The sequence below is a fragment of the Arachis hypogaea genome, chromosome 19 (genome assembly GCF_003086295.3).
Source record: "Arachis hypogaea cultivar Tifrunner chromosome 19, arahy.Tifrunner.gnm2.J5K5, whole genome shotgun sequence".
Lineage (NCBI taxonomy): Eukaryota > Viridiplantae > Streptophyta > Magnoliopsida > Fabales > Fabaceae > Arachis > Arachis hypogaea.
Window position 1 is genome coordinate 45,687,566 of NC_092054.1, and position 17,910 is coordinate 45,705,475.

A 17,910-nucleotide genomic window follows, 5' to 3' on the forward strand; every position below is an offset into this window, starting at 1 on the left:
AGCGATGATTTTAGTGGGTTGATAGTCTAAAAATGTTGTATGTTATTCTTATTAAAATTTGAGTTTCATTGAGAGTTTTTCTATTGTTTTTGCTTAATATTTTGGACAATATTTTTACATCAAAAGAATATTCTTCTAAAATGGAGAGCTACATACGAGAGTGTTGAATTTGGTTCATCCTATAATTTTAGAGTTGTTCAACATCATCTTCTTCATAGTTTATCATTGAATATTTTGTTTGTAAGTTTTATTTTTTTTATTTCACTTCATTAGAAAAAGGCATTTAAGTGAGACATTAAAAAAAAATCATAGAGAAAAAAAAAGCAAAGAGAGATACTTAGAGAGAAAAGCCAAAGTTTATGTCTAATTTCTTTTTATTGTATTTCTGTTTTAAATCTTGTATTTGAGATGTATCTCTTGTTAAGTTGGGTGATCACTTAGTGTATTGTAAATTTATGGAGTAAACCTAGCCAAATTAAGATTGGTTAGAAGTTTGGTTTGTCCCTGATAGGATTATATTGAATCCTTGAAAATTGGTGTTCATAATATTTAAAAAGATAGTGAAAATTCTACTACTGTTGTGGTGGAGACTATATGTAAGCTATAATTTTTTATTTTATTAAATAAAATAAATATAATATTTATCACGGGGACGAGCATGTGCAACTGATGTTCGACATTCATGGGAGGATCATGTGTGAACAGGTAATGGAGCTGTCCGCCGAGGTGGGTCACGGTGCTAGTGGGGGTTCTGTATATGAAACCTATGTGCAGGACGACCGACCTCTCGCACCACCGCCCATTCATGTCGCGATTCCGGAGCATGAGGCAGAGGAGGGTGAGGAGGAGTCGGATGAGGATTACGTAGCGGACAGTGCGGACAGTGAGTCTTCCGATGGTGGCGATGAGGATGAGTTTGTGCCGGAGACACCTGCAGGGGCTGTGCCGCGCCATGTGCTGCCTCCACCTCACCTGATTCCAGCGCTATCTGCTGTGCCAAGTCACTATCACAGTTTAGATCTGGACGCCATACATGAGAGGATCCCGGTTTCTGACACCTGTGGAGTGGATACTGGTAGACGCCTCTATTTGATGGACACCACTGAAAAAATCTCTGATAGATACAGGACATCAATAACGGAGTGCAGCCAGTGATATCCGTGACGCCCTGCTGAGCCGTCAAAGAAAGGGACTGATACGTCCAGGCCAGCACAGCTGAGCCCCAGGAAAACGATCTGCACTCGTCAAAGTCCCGGAGCAACGGTAGCCAATGAATGTGCACCAGATTGTTGGACTTGTCGGTCATCAGATACCCTCCGATCAGTAACATAATATAACACCTAGTGTACTGTCGGAGGGTCTTGGGATCGTCTGTCTGGGACATTTGGCGGACACGATCCCGTAGCCACACAAGCTTCAGCGTGAAGGACTCCTTCCTCTGCTCCGCCTGCTGTGCTGCTCCACCAATGCCCACGTCTCCGTATAGTACCACCTATCAAAGTCACGGAGGCACTCCCCGACGGGGTTACCGTGTGCGCGTAGGCCTAGGTGGTACGTCACGTTCTACAGGGTGATAGTGACCTCACCCCACGGGAGATGAAACGTGTGCGTCTCTGGACGCCATCGCTCCACCAGTGCCGAAATCAGGGAATTGTCAAAAGTAAAATCCCTGAGGGGCACGGTGTCGCTGAATCCGGCCCCAGCCAGATACGGAACGATGGCGTCCGGTGGAGGTAAAGTATGGCTCACTCGCCGGGACAGTAGGAGGCGAGGCCTCTGAAGAATGAAAAACAAAAATATTTTAGCCTTAAGAATACAATATTTCAACTTTCTAGCCTACACATGTCTCTATATTACATATTCAATAATAGGCAAATCCTAACTACAACGTTATAAATACTAACAACATAGCACAGGAATAACATAGTTCCAAACTAATAATAATTATGTCATACCAACCTAGCACAAGCGAATAGAGTTTTGAATTAAGCCTACAAACCTAACTCCTAACTCATATACCAATGTTCCAGATCTTCATGACTACCCTAACAATGGCAACATCATTAAATTTAACAACCATAACGAAACTAACCTCGAAGTCGGCCGCCCCGGCATAATGTGTCGTCTCATTTAGCCTATTGATGTCCCCATCATTCCCCGCTTGGCGCGCCATCACCGCTACGGTCAAAGGTATAGTCAGAAATGGTTAAAAGAGGGGAGAAAGATGTTGACAAAGTCAAACTGGGGTCCGGAACTAAGCTGTAAACGACTTCTATATATAGGCGCGTATGGGCCATATCTCGTCTACAGTGTAAACAAGATATACACGTGTCACACTGACGTGCCATATCTCGTTTACAGTGTAAATGAGATATACGCATTGTCATCTCGTTTACACTGTAAACGAGATATGGCAAGGGAATTTAAATCGGTAATTTCTCGTAAAAATATTTATTTTGGTTAATATTATATTTATTTTATTTATTAAAATAAAAAATCCTGTAAGCTACATGGCACAAGGTAGTTAAATTAGGATATATAGTTGTGTCTTTTTCTCCTTTTTGTTTTGTTTTTGTTTTTATTTTTTAGAAGATAAAATAAAATTATCTCGTGCATAATCAATTTTACAGAGTGAAAACAGAAAAGTTAAGTTCATTTTTTTATTTGAGAATTAATTGATCAAATTTAAAAAAATACTATAGATTCAACTCCTTATTTTCTACGTCTTAAAGAATTTTTATAATTGAAAAGAGATAGTTAAATTAAAATAAAAAAATATTTTAATAATTTTTTAATTATTATTGCATAAAAAAATTAAATAATCTTTTAATTTTTAAATATTACACTTAGTGTAGACTATAGATATCTATTGAATCATTTTTAAAATTTTAATTTGAACTCCACTTTATTATACTAAAACAGTAACTTTTATTTTATAGTTATATTATATAATGTTAAATGTGCTAGATTTTATAGAATTAGAAGTTTATGTACCATCTATTTAATGAAACTCTTATGGTTAATTTTTAAATAATTCCAATATCTCATTGTATATTGTAACTCTTTGTATAATAATAATAATAATAATAATAATAATAATAATAATAATAATAATAATAATAATTTATAGCCATGACTGTGGGGATCAGATCTCGCATCATTCGTTTACTGGATTTATACATTATCGTTTATTGGATTTATACATTAAAATAATATTTTAGATGAAAAAAATAAAAAAAAGTAATCCACATTATAATTCATGCTAAAAAAATCACACGTTATTGTAGTTGCTGGTTGATTAGGACAAGTAGGAGGATATGTAAAGCGGCTTGGCTTGCACTCGATCTTCAACAAGGTTTTACGAGAATTCAAACAAGCCGATCAGGATTCTTAATCATTTGTTACACGTGTCCTTTAATTATGTAAATCTGTAAATCTGTATGAAATTGTATCTGTACACTAGAGTGACCCAAAGATCAAACATCACATGACCCAACAACCAATCAGGTCCAAATCTCCAAGCTGGCACTGACGAAAAGCAAAACAATGAAAATCTCGTTCGACTCAGCTGATCCCATAAGCGCCCATATATTGCTGCTTCATCCTACAAAAGGAAAACAACAGGTGTTAAAAGGAGATACATTGAAAAGAAATATCTGTACATCTGTATAAATTTAGATCTTTACACTAGAGTGACCCGATTGATAAATATAAATAGTACGACAGTAGAAGTTAAAGTTACAAATATTACATATAGTAAAAAAGTAAATTAAGCTTTTACATTTAGGTAGTGGAGTCTACAGATGCAAAATTGCAAACCATTATTTTTATCGGTAAGTCTTTTTATTTTGTTTTCTTATTTTTGGAAAGAATTTGTTTGGGTAACGTAATCATGGGGCATAGCATATTAACATGTGCCAACGATTCACAGCTCTTGATTATAGTAACTCACTCAAAAGGGTGGCATAATAATAACATTAGCCTTGGTTGGACTTTGAAAGAGAATGTTTCCCTTTTGTAGTTCTGACTTAACTTATTTGGACGATGGAAATTAAAGTCATGTGATCTCAACCCATATGATTGGCATCCTTCCGTGCCAAATCGGGCACACCATTTTTATATTGAATCCGACTAGAAAACCAACTTTTATTTATTAATTTTAGTTAATTTTTTTAAAAATTATTTTTCTGTGTTATATTCAAATTTCTATTCTTACCTATTTTTTCTTTTTCTTCCCAATACTACTTTTAACACCACTAAAATTTCATCTCTTGTCGTCGGCTACTCAATAGTTGGATACCCTAATTTTAAACACTAAATTGTAAATTCTAAATTATAAATTATAAAATCTAAATTTTAAATTATAAATTCTAATTCCTAAATTTTAAATTTTAAATTTTAAATCCTAAATCCTCCAAAAAATAAAGTTAAAAAAGTAATTTCAACATTAAAAGAATTTGCTGATGTCAACTAATGAATCTTAATTTCCTATACATGTTTTTTTATACTACCCTAAACCATATTTATTCATTATTACATAGAAATATTTTATACGTAGGCAAAACCATTCGTTAAAAAAATTTATATGATTTTTAAGTATTGCAAATTGTAGTAAATGACCATTTTTACCACTTAAAAGTTTCAGATTTAAGATAATATCTCTCAAATTAAAGAAAAAGAAATGTGATTCTCGAAATATCACAAATTTGTGACAAAATATACCTTTAAGGCCACCAATTAGGTCATATGCATCAACCGGTGCAATTTGTTACAAATTTGTGATATTTGAAGACCAGGGACTCCTTTTTGTAATTTGGAGACCATTTTGACAAATCTAAAATTCTTTTGTTGCCAAAAAAAATGGCCTTTTATCCTTATGAATTCAAGTGGCTACGACATACAATAATTGCGTCTGGAAATGAAATTTTCTCTCGCGATACATGTGAAGACTATCATTATCATATTGTGTCTTGTTCTCATATTTTATCTTCTAGCTAGATGATTTAATATTAATGCAAGTAGCAACCCCCTAAAATCATGCTGAAATACAAAAGCAAGCTAGGAGAAAGAGTCAGTTAGTTGAAATGGCTTATCTCAATTTCTCAATCACAAGAGTTAATTGCAGTCTCAAAAAGAATGTGTATGTCTTTGTTAAGAGCCACAAGACTTTAATTTTAATAATACCATCCACCAACGTATTATCATCACATTCTAGAAAGTGCAAAGTGGTTCTTGTAATAATAAATATCTGAAAATTATGTAACTAATTAAAATTGTAAAAGACTCGCAGAAATACACACCATAATCAAACTGATAAACCAAAAGATATAAAATACTGCCACATAGTAACGAAGAATGTAATGATACAACGGATCAGAAAGCATTGAATTCTCCTTTTTTGAGTGAAATGCAGGCATTGTTATTATTATTATTATTATTATTATTATTATTATTATTATTATTATTATTGTCGGTGACCTGAGGGAAATGCCAAGTTATTTCTTTAAAGCCTTTTGTTCACTCCTGATTCCCCATCCTATCATTCAGTAGCAAATATAAACTTAACTATCAGATTACCATAAATCATGGTTTTGTTTTCTTATTCCAAAGAAGAATGGGAAAAGGACATGGTGTATAAAAATTCTGGCTTCAACAAAGGAGTAATAAAAGAGAAGGCCTATAATTAGGGAATAATTAAAAAGGGATAGCAATATAGCATGGTGGAAAGATGGTGCACAAGCTTACAATATTTTCTAATACAAAGAAAGAGACAATTCGTTAGAAAGATAACAAAAGAAGAGACGAGTGAAGTACACAAAAAAAAAAAAAAAAAAAAAACATAACTATTTGATTATTTGTTCACGAGAGAGAGAGAGAGAGATGATGACCTGCCCTCGTAGGAAAGGAAGCTCAAAACTAGCAAATACTAACTTGCACCCCCTATTAGTCTTCTTTAAACAAAAACCCCTCTCCTTGACCCTCTCTTGCTTCTCATTAAAACCTCCTTTTCCCCTCAAACAAGAAGCCGTTTATATCAGTGTTTTTCTTTGTATTCTTAGTTTTCTTGATCTCTCATGGATGTTAATACTACTACTACTATCCCAAGTGTTGACACAAAGAGCCAGTCATACACACAGCACCAATTGCATTCAGAAAATCATGAGCATAGCCATGCTCATCTCCCCTCCAAAACCATTCTCATAGCCATTGCAGCGGCCACCACAGTTACCGTACTTCTCACCATTTTTTTTGTCCTATTCTTGCTCCGTCGACAAAAGTCTTCCAACAAGAATGGAGCCTGCAAGGATAAGAATCCAAGAGGGCTTCATGACACAAGCAGCAGACTCATTGCTTCAACAAAGTTGAGCATTAGTTCTAGTCCAGGTAAATTGCAAACACTCAATTCGTTTGCATAGTAACTGTGTGTTTCTAGGCATGAATTAACTGCTTATGCAGATCATCACATGAATTTGCATTCCCAATAGCACATAAAGTAAATGCTGCCAACATTAACTCAATATGTCCTTAAATGTATTAACATTCTTATTCTTATAAGGGGTAAGTTTAAGACATAGAAGCTAATGAATAAATGCTTGGAAACATTAATTTCAGATGTGAAGGGAGGGTGTCTTCAAGGAGGAAACCTTAGTAGGTCACCAGCAGCACCTAAATTCAAAGGAGTACAAGTTTTCACATACAAGGAGATAGAAGTGGCCACAAATGGATTCAGTGAAGCACATGTCATTGGTAATGGAGGGTTTGGTTTGATGTACAGAGGAGTCCTAAGTGATGGTACTTTGGCAGCAATCAAGTTGCTACGCAGAGAAGGTAAGCAAGGGGAGCGTGCCTTCAGAGTAGAGGTGAGTTGAGTGTGTTAGCTTCATTTAATGATATAATATATCTCTTTTGTTTTTGGTTACCAATGCAATGATTTAATATCTCCTTGTTTTTATCTAGCTCTATCCCTCTATAATTCTGTGTCTCCTTTCCTTGTATTAGATATAGTTTGCTCAGAGACATTGTTTTTGTCTTATTTATCAACTTGAAAACTTCTATTGGTTGCTAACGAAACTTGTGAACAAACAGAAAGTAAAATACAGGTTATTTTAATGTGATAAAAGACTTCTACAACCAAGCAAATGACAACCTTAATATACTGTCTGGATCCTATAGTAGTTTATGGGATCACATTTGACTGGACCCTTAAGTTTTTTAAAGGATATCATATTATTCTAAGTTTTAACATCTTAGCACGTTCAAAACTACAAGATTTTTTAGTACAGAAAAAAGATTAAATAGTATTATGCAATAAGATTCCTATATAAAATTTAACAGAAGTTACGGAAGTGTTGAATTCTAGACAAAAATCAATTTATACAAATTTTGTAACTTATTCCTGTTTTAAAAATATAGTGGCAGTAAGACATATTCCGTTATCTCTTATTAAAAAACTATTCTCTGTCGTATAGCAATCAAAACAAAGTTGGGACCATGAAGAAAAATATAGAAATGCAAACCCTTTTATCTCTATCTTTCTGAGTCTATTCCCACTTGCCAACTCACATTATGAGCTTTACTCAAATCTAGCACATGGGTTGTGAAGAATAGATGACATTTTCAATCTTTATTTAATTTTTTTCCACCCTTGGTATTTATTACAGGTCGATCTCCTAAGTCGTTTGCACTCTCCTTACTTGGTGGAGTTACTTGGTTATTGTGCAGACCAAAACCATAGGCTACTCATATTTGAGTACCTACCCCATGGCACACTCCATCAACATCTACACTCCCCTAAGAACCAATCTCAGTCGTTGGATTGGTGGGCCAGGATGAGGATAGCCCTTGATTGTGCAAGGGCCCTGGAGTTCATGCATGAGCACCATGCAGTCTCACCCGTGATCCACAGAGACTTCAAGAGTAGCAATGTGTTATTAGATCAAAATTTCCGTGCTAAAGTGTCAGATTTTGGGTTGGCAAAGATGGGATCAGAGAAGATGAACGGTCAAGTTTCCACCCGTGTGTTGGGGACCACTGGATATCTGGCCCCAGAGTGAGTAATATTGAATACCCTATCTCATCAGTCACTGTGAGACACCTTGCTCTTCTTATCTTCACACCACTCAACTCTACTCTAACAGTACATTACTTGCAATGTCAAATAAAGAAAACCATCCACATGGTCACACTCAAGTCCCTATCATGCAGGCTGTAATTTCTTAAATAGTTATGGCTTCTACTTTCTATATGACAGACATAAATTTTATGTCGCATATCATTCAAATATTTTATATGGGATTAATTTGGCAATACTATCTGCATGAAAAAATGTTTTACACAAAAATTCAACCATACTGCATTGACACAATTATTTCTCTCAACTACCTACTATCTTAACTGTCTTTAAAAAGCAAGTCATTGATTGGATGATAATATAAATTCTTTTATACGGATAATGCATGGCAATCATCTCTATATATAATGTATTTTTTTCTTCTTTGTTCTTATTTGCTTCATAATTTAAAGCATAGTATTTTGTTTGTTTGTGTCATGAATTTGGCATAATGTAGGTATGCCTCCACAGGAAAGCTTACCACAAAATCGGATGTTTACAGCTATGGTGTGGTTCTTCTTGAATTGCTTACAGGGCGAATACCAGTTGATATTAAGCGGGCCCCTGGAGAACATGTCCTTGTCTCCTGGGTTAGTTATAGAGCACTCTGGAATTTCAAAAACATTTTGTTTAAGCTTAAAGAAGAAAAATATGCTAACTATTTATTTGAGAATATTAATCAGGCAACTAAGCTGTAACAGCTACCAAAGGCTGAGTTTGCTGTGATAGTATAAGTGAGAATAAAATTAAGAATTAACTTTGTGAGTAAAACTGTGTACAACTGATAAAGAAATCCTTCGATTTTTTTTTTTTTACCTGTTTTTACCTTGCACCAAACTCACCCTCGCAATTATGGGTTCCAGAATTGGTAACATAAGATATCTATTATTCAACAGGCTCTTCCAAGATTAACAAACAGAGAAAAAGTGGTGGAAATGGTTGACCCGGATCTAAGGGGGCAATACTCAAAGAAGGATTTAATTCAGGTACTACTCTTTTTTGTTAAGTGAATTTAGTCATTGTTATCACTTGATGACTAAAGCTAACCATATTATTTCCAATAACTAATCATTTTTGGTTTCTGCTTCCATGGGATTAACAGATAGCCGCCATTGCAGCAATGTGCATACAGCCAGAAGCAGATTATAGGCCACTCATGACGGATGTTGTACAATCACTAATACCACTTGCTAGGAACCCGGCTTCTCTTGGTTCATCAAGTTCTTTAAGGTTTCAGAAACAAACACCAAGCCCAAGTCCAAGTCACTAAGTTGCATTGTGGTTGTCTTTATTGAACTGAGAAAGTGCTTGGACAGACATAAGGGCCACGAAAACTCGAATATATTACTCAGTGGGGTATCATCAAATCATTGAACTACGGAATTCTTGTCACCCTTACTTTACTGCCTTCAATGTAGAAAAGATGAGGGGGGAAATAATACAAAACAGAAAGACGATTCACATCTTCCGGGCCAATAAGGACAAACTTATTTGCATTTGGCCATTGATGCAATTAGTTCTGGATATGAACAGAACATTTCTTGTGTAATATGATAAAATTTAAAAGACTCACTTCATGCACTCTATTAGTGTAAGTTCCTAACATGCTTCTATATTGAACTGTACCATACTTTGCAAACAAAAAATAAACAACAGTATAAAGCTTTTACTAACCACAAGGAGGGCAAATGAATCTAGTTTCTTTCTGGGACAGCTCAAGTTACAGCATTGGCACCTAAGATATAAGAAGTAAATGGGTACTGGCATAAGAATAGGGGTGACCTGTTTGGAATCACTACATTACAGGTTGAAAGTGAAGGAATTCCATAAAAAGCATGTAAGAAACCCTTATATTTTCATGAGAAAAAGATGAAGGAAAATGATAATGGCAGCCAACACTCAGAATCAAGTTAATGCTACTAACCGGAGAAAACAAAGAAATAGCATAAAATTGATGAAATGAAACAATTACCTAAAGAGTATTTTCAATGCAGAGAGAACCAGGATCTCGAGGAGTGAAATGTCCTGGAAGACATTCTCATAACATAAAATAGAAATTATTTTCCTAGTGCCACCTAAAGTAGAGAAGTGCAATACCCCAACAGGAGCAGAAAATGGAAAGGGCATAATACACATCTTTTAGCAAGCAAATGGTATACAACTATTGTTATACATAGCAGTACGAACACTATATTTTGTCCTAAATTTTCTATAAGGTTATCGAAATTAAAAACATTTGATCTGAAAGTCAATTTTGTAAAAAATGTACCTAAAGAGCACCAACTTTGAATCTTTTGATATAACTACACCCTCCAAGTCATTCTCCTTTAAGCTTGGTTTCAGCCCAAAACACTCAAAAGAACATGAGAAGAACATAATAGCATGCGGAAAACATCAAAATAGTTAGATAAAGTCAACTCTAAAAGCAAGTTACTAACATAATTTCTTGAATGTGGAGAATGGAAAGTGGAAAAGAAAGTGTAATATCATGTACTAAAGAAGTTCCAAACCTAACGAACCATTTTAAGCGCATCCATGCATGGGCAGCAACCCAGATGCCTTCTACTAGAAATGATGAAAGAAAATATAGAATTCTTAGTCGAAATGGAATAAACCAATGAGTTAAACGTAGTCATATTTAAAAGTTGGTGCTTGCTAAGTGCATTAACAATCAACAGTTAAATTCTCAACTCCAGAATTCCATTCCATTCCTAATTCTATATATGGAATCTGGATCAACGCTTATACCCCACCAAGGCTGTATGTCAAATACTACCCTAATGCATATGCAGGGCAGGAAAAGTCCACAATCAATTAAAGGCATTCTGATTCAGAATCAAAGTGCAGTGCCATGCTGGCTCTAGATTGTGGATTTATAAACCGAGCCTTCAAATTTTAAAAGAATATCATGCTTAAGGGAAAACTTTAACGGATGGTGGAAAGCATCATGTAATTATGTTTCAGCCTCTGATTTTCTAACAGCACCTGATTCTACTTTCTCCTCTACTTGTGAAGTCTTATTCCTCTTGCCAATTCTGTTAGAATATTTGGCAAAGGCTTCAGAGAGGGCAGATTTGACAGTAAGTTCAGGTTCTTTCTCCTTGCGTTTGTTCACATCTTCAGCGTCCTTTTGCTTGTCTTCATTCAAGGAGCAAGGTTCAGCATCATTGTTAGCTGATACATCAGGACTAGCTGTCTTATCCTGGACAGACGTCTCTGGAATGACTTGCCTGCTGGATTCCAATCGCTTGAAGGGTTCATGAAACGTGTCAAACAAGCGCTTGACCTGATAAGTGTAAAAAGTATTCAGTGCTCTTTTGATTACTGCCTATCACTGTGGACCAAGCCACTAAAACTGTAAATCATGCAAGCAAAGCCAAATAAAGTGAAGTGCAAACCATTTGTCATATCTCACTTTCAGCATTAGCTATATACCTTGCGCTCACCTATGCCAGGGCAGCGAGCTAGATCTTCCATAGATGCACCCATAATGTGAGACAAAGACTGAAAAGACAAGAATTATTCTTGATGAAAATGCTTTCAAAAATAAAACCAATGAATATTTATGTGGCAATATGAGCCTACAAAGTATATATTTAAAAAAAGATATACATACCCCAAATGTGGTACCAAGGGTAACTACATCAGTCTTGTTAACATGTCGGACAGTTGTAAGGGCGTGTGTTAGCTACAGTTGAAAGTAAAACTGGTTCAGCATATTTGATGCCAATGAATAAATTATTTTTTCGACTTAAAAAAATGCACGATATTTTTATCTCGAAAGTACTAAAACCCATTATAAATTAATTCATTGACCATAAACCATAAGCACACCCGTGACAGATAGTCTGTATCCATTTGGCCTTGAATAATGTCTGCAGGCTTGTTTTCATATACTTTTATGGTCTCCAAGTAACGGCCACATTCCTCCAAGCTAGAATGACAGTAGAATGGAACGATATAAACTAAATTAGTTAGGTAATAGGAATCTTACCAGATGCTACTACAGCTACTGAAATTAATTTGCATGTTACAGCAGTTGCAAGTTCCTTTAAATAGTAAAATTATGCTAAAACAACAAATGCAATTGAAACTACAAGAATCTTTCTCCTCTAAAATGTTCTTTTTTGTGACTGTATCACCTAAAACAAAAGAGAGGCACAAGGAACAAGCATGCATCTGAGTAGCTGTTCACATTAACATTATTCATCAACATCTTAACCATGAACCTTCATCCTGAATAAGAGGATTGAATGATTGATAGCTATTCTGTATTTTCTAGTCAGTATTTCATAATAAACTCATCAGCTAGCCAATAGCAGATAATAGCACCATTTTTACACCACTAAGAGTTGACAAAAATAAAATAGAAAGACATTTTAAGCATGAAACTATGCAAACTTCACAAGTTAGAAGGAGCATTAATTTCACCTCCATCCACATAGAAGGGTGCAGTCATGAAGCAGAGCTGTTTTGGTAACTTCAAGAAGAGGCTTCATTACATCCTCCTGCAATCAATGAGGTAAAAAAATGTAATTTAGTTCATGAAGACAATATTTCCAGATAGATTTGCGGTAAGCATAAAATAAAATAGATGCAACTAGAGATTGGGAATATCTGTGCCTGACCACATCAACATGGCATAAGACTACTCGAAGCTTGAAATTCTTCTGTAACTCCCTTATTCTATAATATAAATAGTCTGGATGCAGCAAATGATACCGGAGACTGCATTTGAAACATCCACTTGAGTCAAATTGATGCATAAATATATTAAACCAATCCTACTAGTGAGAAAATGAATTAGAAAATTCCAAGTAGCTTAGTTCATTACTAAATTAAGTCATGTGGTGAGTGTCATTTTTTTCTTAATACAGGACCCTAATAATAAAAACAGTTGCATCGTCCTACTATTGATAGACCATGAACGAGGAGATTGATCATCAGCTTGCAATTTGATATGAAAGTTCAACAAACGAGGAAATAGCTGTGCATCACATTTTGAAAAAGATGGAACTTCAGTGATAAAAACGAATGTGTTATGTCCACTTATTCTCTCTCATTCACTAAACAAACACATGCCAGTCCCCTCTTGGGTATGAGACTTATCCCTTGTGGTTCCTAAATCTCCTCCTAAATGCTCATAATGTTGACGTAGTGTACAAGAAAGAACGAGTACACAAAACATTTCTCTAATAGATCACTTGACTTCAAATCGGTTGAATAAGTTATATTTCCGGACAAACTAGCAAGGAATGCAACTTGCCATCCAACATAAGTATTTATTGATCACAACAACAACAAACATAACGAACAACCGCACTAAATCAGTGTAGTACTACCTCTAAATACAACAACAAAACAAGCAACCTTAAACTTCCCAAAAATTGAAAGGAAAAAGACAAAAAGCCTAACCTGATATAGAGTGCACATGAGCTTTGACCAAGCAAGTAGTCACAAACAATATCAGCAAAGGTCCATCTAACATTCCTAATGTGTTTAAGCAACGGATTTCCTTTCTGCAAAATACAAGAAAACAAAAACGTTCACCAGATAATAATAATAATATAAATAATGAAAATTAGAACAGAAAACTCAATAAATGAAAATAATCACACTGCTTAAACCTGTCTGTGGCTAACAAGGATGGCATTGCGACTTTGAGCGACTTGAGACGAAGCTGCAGCAGCAGAAGACGTCGAAGTTGAAGATGGAGGGTTCAATTGAGAACTTTCCCTAAATCATCAAATTAATCTTCAAATACTACAGATAGCGATGTTTATACTTAACAATGGACCAAAATTCGTAGCAAAGATAAACCAAAAATGTGTAAAGTAAACCTTGAAATTGAAGAAGAAGCAGCGGTGATGGTGGTGGCGGTGTTGGTGGTAGGAGGCGGAGGAGCGTAGAACTCAGAGGATTTGACGAAAGAAAAGGTTTGGGAGAATGTTTGCGAGGGAAGGAAGAGTGAAGGTGGAGTTGATTTTTGTTGCGAGCTTTGGAGAACTTCTTCGTAGGAAGGTATCTTGATCACTACGGAGCTCTTCTTGTTCGCGCCATCGTCGTTCTTCTTATTGTTTTGCTCTTTCAACTCATTCTCCATTTTCCACCTCCTCAGTTCCCAGATTAACTAACAACAAGAAAAATTAATAGTTCACAGTTCACAAAATTAACAACAACAAAAATTAATAGTTCACAGTTCACAAAATTAATGAAAAATTATTCAATTATAGTTACAAAAAAAAATTTTGAATACCAGGGACTGAGGGAGCGCAGAACAGGGCAGAGCTGGTGCAAGAGGGGGACAGGGAGCAGTGGAGCACGATCGAAGGCTGAAGGCGGAACAGAGTTGGCGTCGGCGGGACGACTGCGGGACGGAGGCTTCGACGTTCCGACGGTGGTGCGCAATGGAGGGGAAGGAAGTTGCGACGGTTGCTGCGCAACGGAGGGGAAGGAAGATGCGACGCCGCGACGGTGGCTTCCAAGTTCGCAATTGCGTCGGCGGCGGTAGCAGGCGGTGGCTGGACGGAAGTGACGGAGGAGCACGAGCTCGATGAGAGGAACTCGGACTGGCTGAGTGTGAGAGAGGCAGGAGCGCGTTTTGGTTAGGGGGCAGGCTTAGGGCTGGGGCGGTGAGGGTTACCTCCCGTGCCTTAATGTGCTACAAAACGGCGCCGTCTAAACTTAAAATGCAAAAAACCGGCCGAGTCGTGGTTCGATTCAGTCGATCGATTTCTGGCCGGTTTGATGGTTCAAGAGCAGTTTTTGAATTTTCCAATTTTCTCATCTGATTGATTCGCTTTTTTTTTTTTTTTCGATTTGCGGTTTGACTGATTCGACTGGTCGATTCGAATCGGTTTTTAAAATCTTGGTTTTTACCCAAAAAAATCAATTGCAGCGAGCTTATGGGAATTTGAAAAAAAAAAAACTCAAACTATTCAAACATAACAAAATTGACATATGTGACCGGTTTGAGATAGAACGTGCATCTTGAACGCCTTTTAAGGGATACCTGTGGAGATAGCTTTGACATCTTTTTAGTTTGAAAACATGTTGATCTATTTCTTGGCCTTGGAAAATGTTTACAAGATTCTCTAGTAATTTCTGAAAGATTCGCTTACCTTTTATCTACTTGTGACGGCTCGCGTTGGTCGTTGTGGGTTATCCACTAACCTAATACTATTAGAGTCGTCGTCTTACTTCCTTCGCCGTTCCACTTCACATAACGTTTGCTGCAAAAAGGAGGGATTCCTCAGTCAAGAAAAGCTTTCTTAGTTCACCACTTTGTTGACTCCACTCTTCTACACAATAACTCATTCGTTGCTTTAGGAATCTACATTCAATCTTCCAAAGAAGTTCTGCTAGTATAACCTCATCCGAGTAGTCACTCTTCTCATAGTCTATGTCTAGTCTATTTTGGACAGAGCAATAAGAAAGGACCAAAATACCAAAGATTAAGGATGACTAAATCCACAAAGGTAAACATATGCATAGTAAGATTAGAAATTAAAATGGTTCCCGAAGAAGTATTTAAGCTGGAAGAGCGCCTAATTTACACCCTAGTTTTCGTACTAAAGAATGTCCTCCCGTTGGGTTCAAGGATTGGATTATTGGAATAAAATATGTGTTTGCTATTATCAGTTCAATGAAAACTAAGGGTTCTCACGACCCAGACCGGCCCAAAACTCAAACCGAGCTGAAGGCATATTTTTGCTTGGTTAGGGTTTTTCAAATTTATTTGTTGTCATTTTTGCATTATCCAGCCCGATATGACCCTGTTTTTCATAATAAAAATATAATTTGGTCGACCCAATTTAACTAAGTTTAGGTTGTTGTCAGATTTGTATAGGACTAAAATACAATCGATTGCCTTTTATAGTTTGGTTTGGGTCTAATTAAATTCGGCCCAACACATGAACACAATTATCGGACAACATGTGATATAACTTTAGATTTAATAGAAATGGTTAGCTCAGGAAGTGTTAATTCAAAAACGCTACATGGTCATCGTTAAAGTCATTGTTTACTTGCTAATCCATGGTAGTCACCAACTCGATCATAGTACTCTAGTTGTCCGACAATAGACTAAAACTCATATCTCTAAAAATATTATGTTACCTCATGGCAGGAAGTAGTAATTCCTGCTGACCCGCTAACATTTTCTAATAATAAAAAAAAAAAAACACTAGTTGGCATAACCTACTTTTGTTGTGTGTATAATACATATGGATTAAACATGAAGTTTATCGTCTACTTTTACTCTTTTCAAAAAGGTGTTTTCGGTTTTAAAATTTATGCTATAAATGGTGACATCTTAATTTACTTGAAATCCAAAAAAAAAACAGACCCTAACTTTCGCTTATTCTCCTTGGCACACGGTTGGATTGAGATATATTCATTGTATCAATGACAATCTCATTATTCATCATAATGTACATTAACCCCTACTATAATAATATATGCCACTTCACCCATACAATGGATTGTAAGGAAAGAATTTATCATCAAAAGTATATAAAATAATTACGAATTATAACTATTAAAAATAAAGCAGTAATTCGATCAAGTAAATGCTTCATTGAGACATCAATTTCGTACGTTGGCTAACATTAACAAATTAAACACATGCTATAAACTTTTGCACAACTTTCCTTACATTATTTTGTTGATAGGAACTACATGAATATAAAGGAACGAGATAATTAACAAAAACACAAGTCTTTAGAAAGATATATGATGCTACATGTTCAAACTCTGGCCATCATAAGAACCATCGTTATCGAATCATGGAAAGAAGCCTAAATCTTACCTTCAGGCCCAAAACTCTAAATTAAGGTAGCCCACAGATTACCTGATATACAATCAGCTATAAAATTTTGATAGTTGGACGAAATATATATAATATAATAATAACTTTTATAATAAAAATATTATGTTTATATAAAAAAAATTAGCTATCAAATTATCTATTATAAATTTGTGTATAAATACATATATCATTTAACTTATTTTTAATAATTGTAGTGGGGTGTTTGCCTCATACCCTAAAAGGTATAACTACTCAATAAAATTTTAAATTGTATATAATGATGTCATATTATTTACCTACGTATGACTAGTTAAGATGGTAAAAAAAAAAAATAGAAAATCTATTTATAAAACTCATACAATTTTACGGATATGTCTTTTTAGTCACAAGTTTAATAACACCTTGTGTGGATGTAGTGTAGATAATGTAAGAGGGAGAGAATGGAATCTTAAATTGTTGCAGTATAATTACGGCTTACTATTATTTGTTGTGGAGATTTGAAAACGGAACAATAACTGTTGAAGATGTCCGTGCAGGAAAAAGAAAGAGATGGTGTCACTATATACTGGGAAGTGGATTGTCTTTTTAATGAAATAGTCAAACACATTTTACATCTTTTTTTTATATTTTTAATATTAAAATTATTTCTAGATTTGTATTCTTAAAAAATGAATATATATTACTAACACATCATTTATTGAATTATTAGAACAAAGTAATTATACACATAATTTTATTATAATATTTAAAAATAAAAAAAATTAAGCCATTGTTAAATTTTTTTTTGAAAAACTTAAAATAGAAGAGTAATGATTGAAAATGAAAATTTATTTTTCTGATTCTGTTTCTAATACTTAAATATATAAGAATATATATATATATATATATATATATATATATATATATATATATTATTTTTTAAAAATACTAAAAAAGAAAATTTTATTTTTTTATTAAAAAATTAGAAAAACAATTAGAAGAATGAGTTAAC

The 17,910-nt window shown here is 35.0% G+C and overlaps 2 protein-coding genes and 1 long non-coding RNA gene across 6 annotated transcripts; 1 reads left to right on the forward strand and 2 right to left on the reverse strand.

The window, feature by feature from the left end:
* Window positions 1–3,493: 3,493 nt before the first annotated feature.
* Window positions 3,494–10,675, reverse strand: LOC140181760 (uncharacterized). 2 transcript variants are annotated; one of them, XR_011876936.1, is made up of 5 exons: window positions 10,380–10,675; window positions 10,083–10,185; window positions 9,785–9,845; window positions 8,592–8,717; window positions 3,494–3,604 (listed from the first exon to the last, which is right to left on the reverse strand). It is a non-coding gene; the product is annotated as an uncharacterized lncRNA (long non-coding RNA). The 2 variants fall into 2 exon arrangements; XR_011876935.1 differs by lacking the exon at window positions 3,494–3,604 and adding an exon at window positions 5,714–6,298.
* On the forward strand, window positions 5,847–9,691 carry LOC112775670 (probable serine/threonine-protein kinase PBL7). Its single transcript, XM_025819470.3, has 6 exons — window positions 5,847–6,384; window positions 6,613–6,860; window positions 7,662–8,050; window positions 8,568–8,700; window positions 9,007–9,096; window positions 9,213–9,691. The coding sequence occupies exons 1-6, from the start codon at window positions 6,075–6,077 to the stop codon at window positions 9,378–9,380; spliced, it is 1,338 nt and encodes a 445-aa protein (XP_025675255.2). The 5' UTR covers window positions 5,847–6,074; the 3' UTR covers window positions 9,381–9,691.
* Window positions 10,676–10,715: 40 nt separating the features above from the next.
* Window positions 10,716–14,764, reverse strand: LOC112775669 (DNA excision repair protein ERCC-1). Of its 3 annotated transcripts, none has more exons than XM_029295492.2 (10): window positions 14,367–14,764; window positions 13,951–14,240; window positions 13,738–13,846; window positions 13,526–13,629; window positions 12,739–12,838; window positions 12,542–12,618; window positions 11,945–12,044; window positions 11,727–11,798; window positions 11,546–11,614; window positions 10,716–11,396 (listed from the first exon to the last, which is right to left on the reverse strand). In XM_029295492.2, the coding sequence occupies exons 2-10, from the start codon at window positions 14,211–14,213 to the stop codon at window positions 11,064–11,066; spliced, it is 1,227 nt and encodes a 408-aa protein (XP_029151325.2). In that variant the 5' UTR covers window positions 14,214–14,240; window positions 14,367–14,764; the 3' UTR covers window positions 10,716–11,063. The 3 variants fall into 3 exon arrangements, with proteins under 3 accessions (XP_029151325.2, XP_025675252.1, XP_025675253.1); XM_025819467.3 differs by having other exon boundaries at window positions 11,509–11,614; XM_025819468.3 differs by having other exon boundaries at window positions 11,557–11,614; window positions 14,367–14,759.
* Between the last annotated feature and the right edge of the window lie 3,146 nt (window positions 14,765–17,910).

Coding starts and splice junctions, on each gene's coding strand:
- LOC112775670 (XM_025819470.3), top strand. CDS start 6,075: ATGGATGTTAATACTACTACTACTATCCCAAGTGTTGACACAAAGAGC. Junction 6,385..6,612: donor GAGCATTAGTTCTAGTCCAG/GTAAATTGCAAA, acceptor CATTAATTTCAG/ATGTGAAGGGAGGGTGTCTT. Junction 9,097..9,212: donor CAAAGAAGGATTTAATTCAG/GTACTACTCTTT, acceptor TGGGATTAACAG/ATAGCCGCCATTGCAGCAAT.
- LOC112775669 (XM_029295492.2), bottom strand. CDS start 14,213: ATGGAGAATGAGTTGAAAGAGCAAAACAATAAGAAGAACGACGATGGC. Junction 12,839..13,525: donor TCATGTGCACTCTATATCAG/GTTAGGCTTTTT, acceptor TTTCAAATGCAG/TCTCCGGTATCATTTGCTGC. Junction 11,397..11,545: donor CTGGCATAGGTGAGCGCAAG/GTATATAGCTAA, acceptor TACACTTATCAG/GTCAAGCGCTTGTTTGACAC.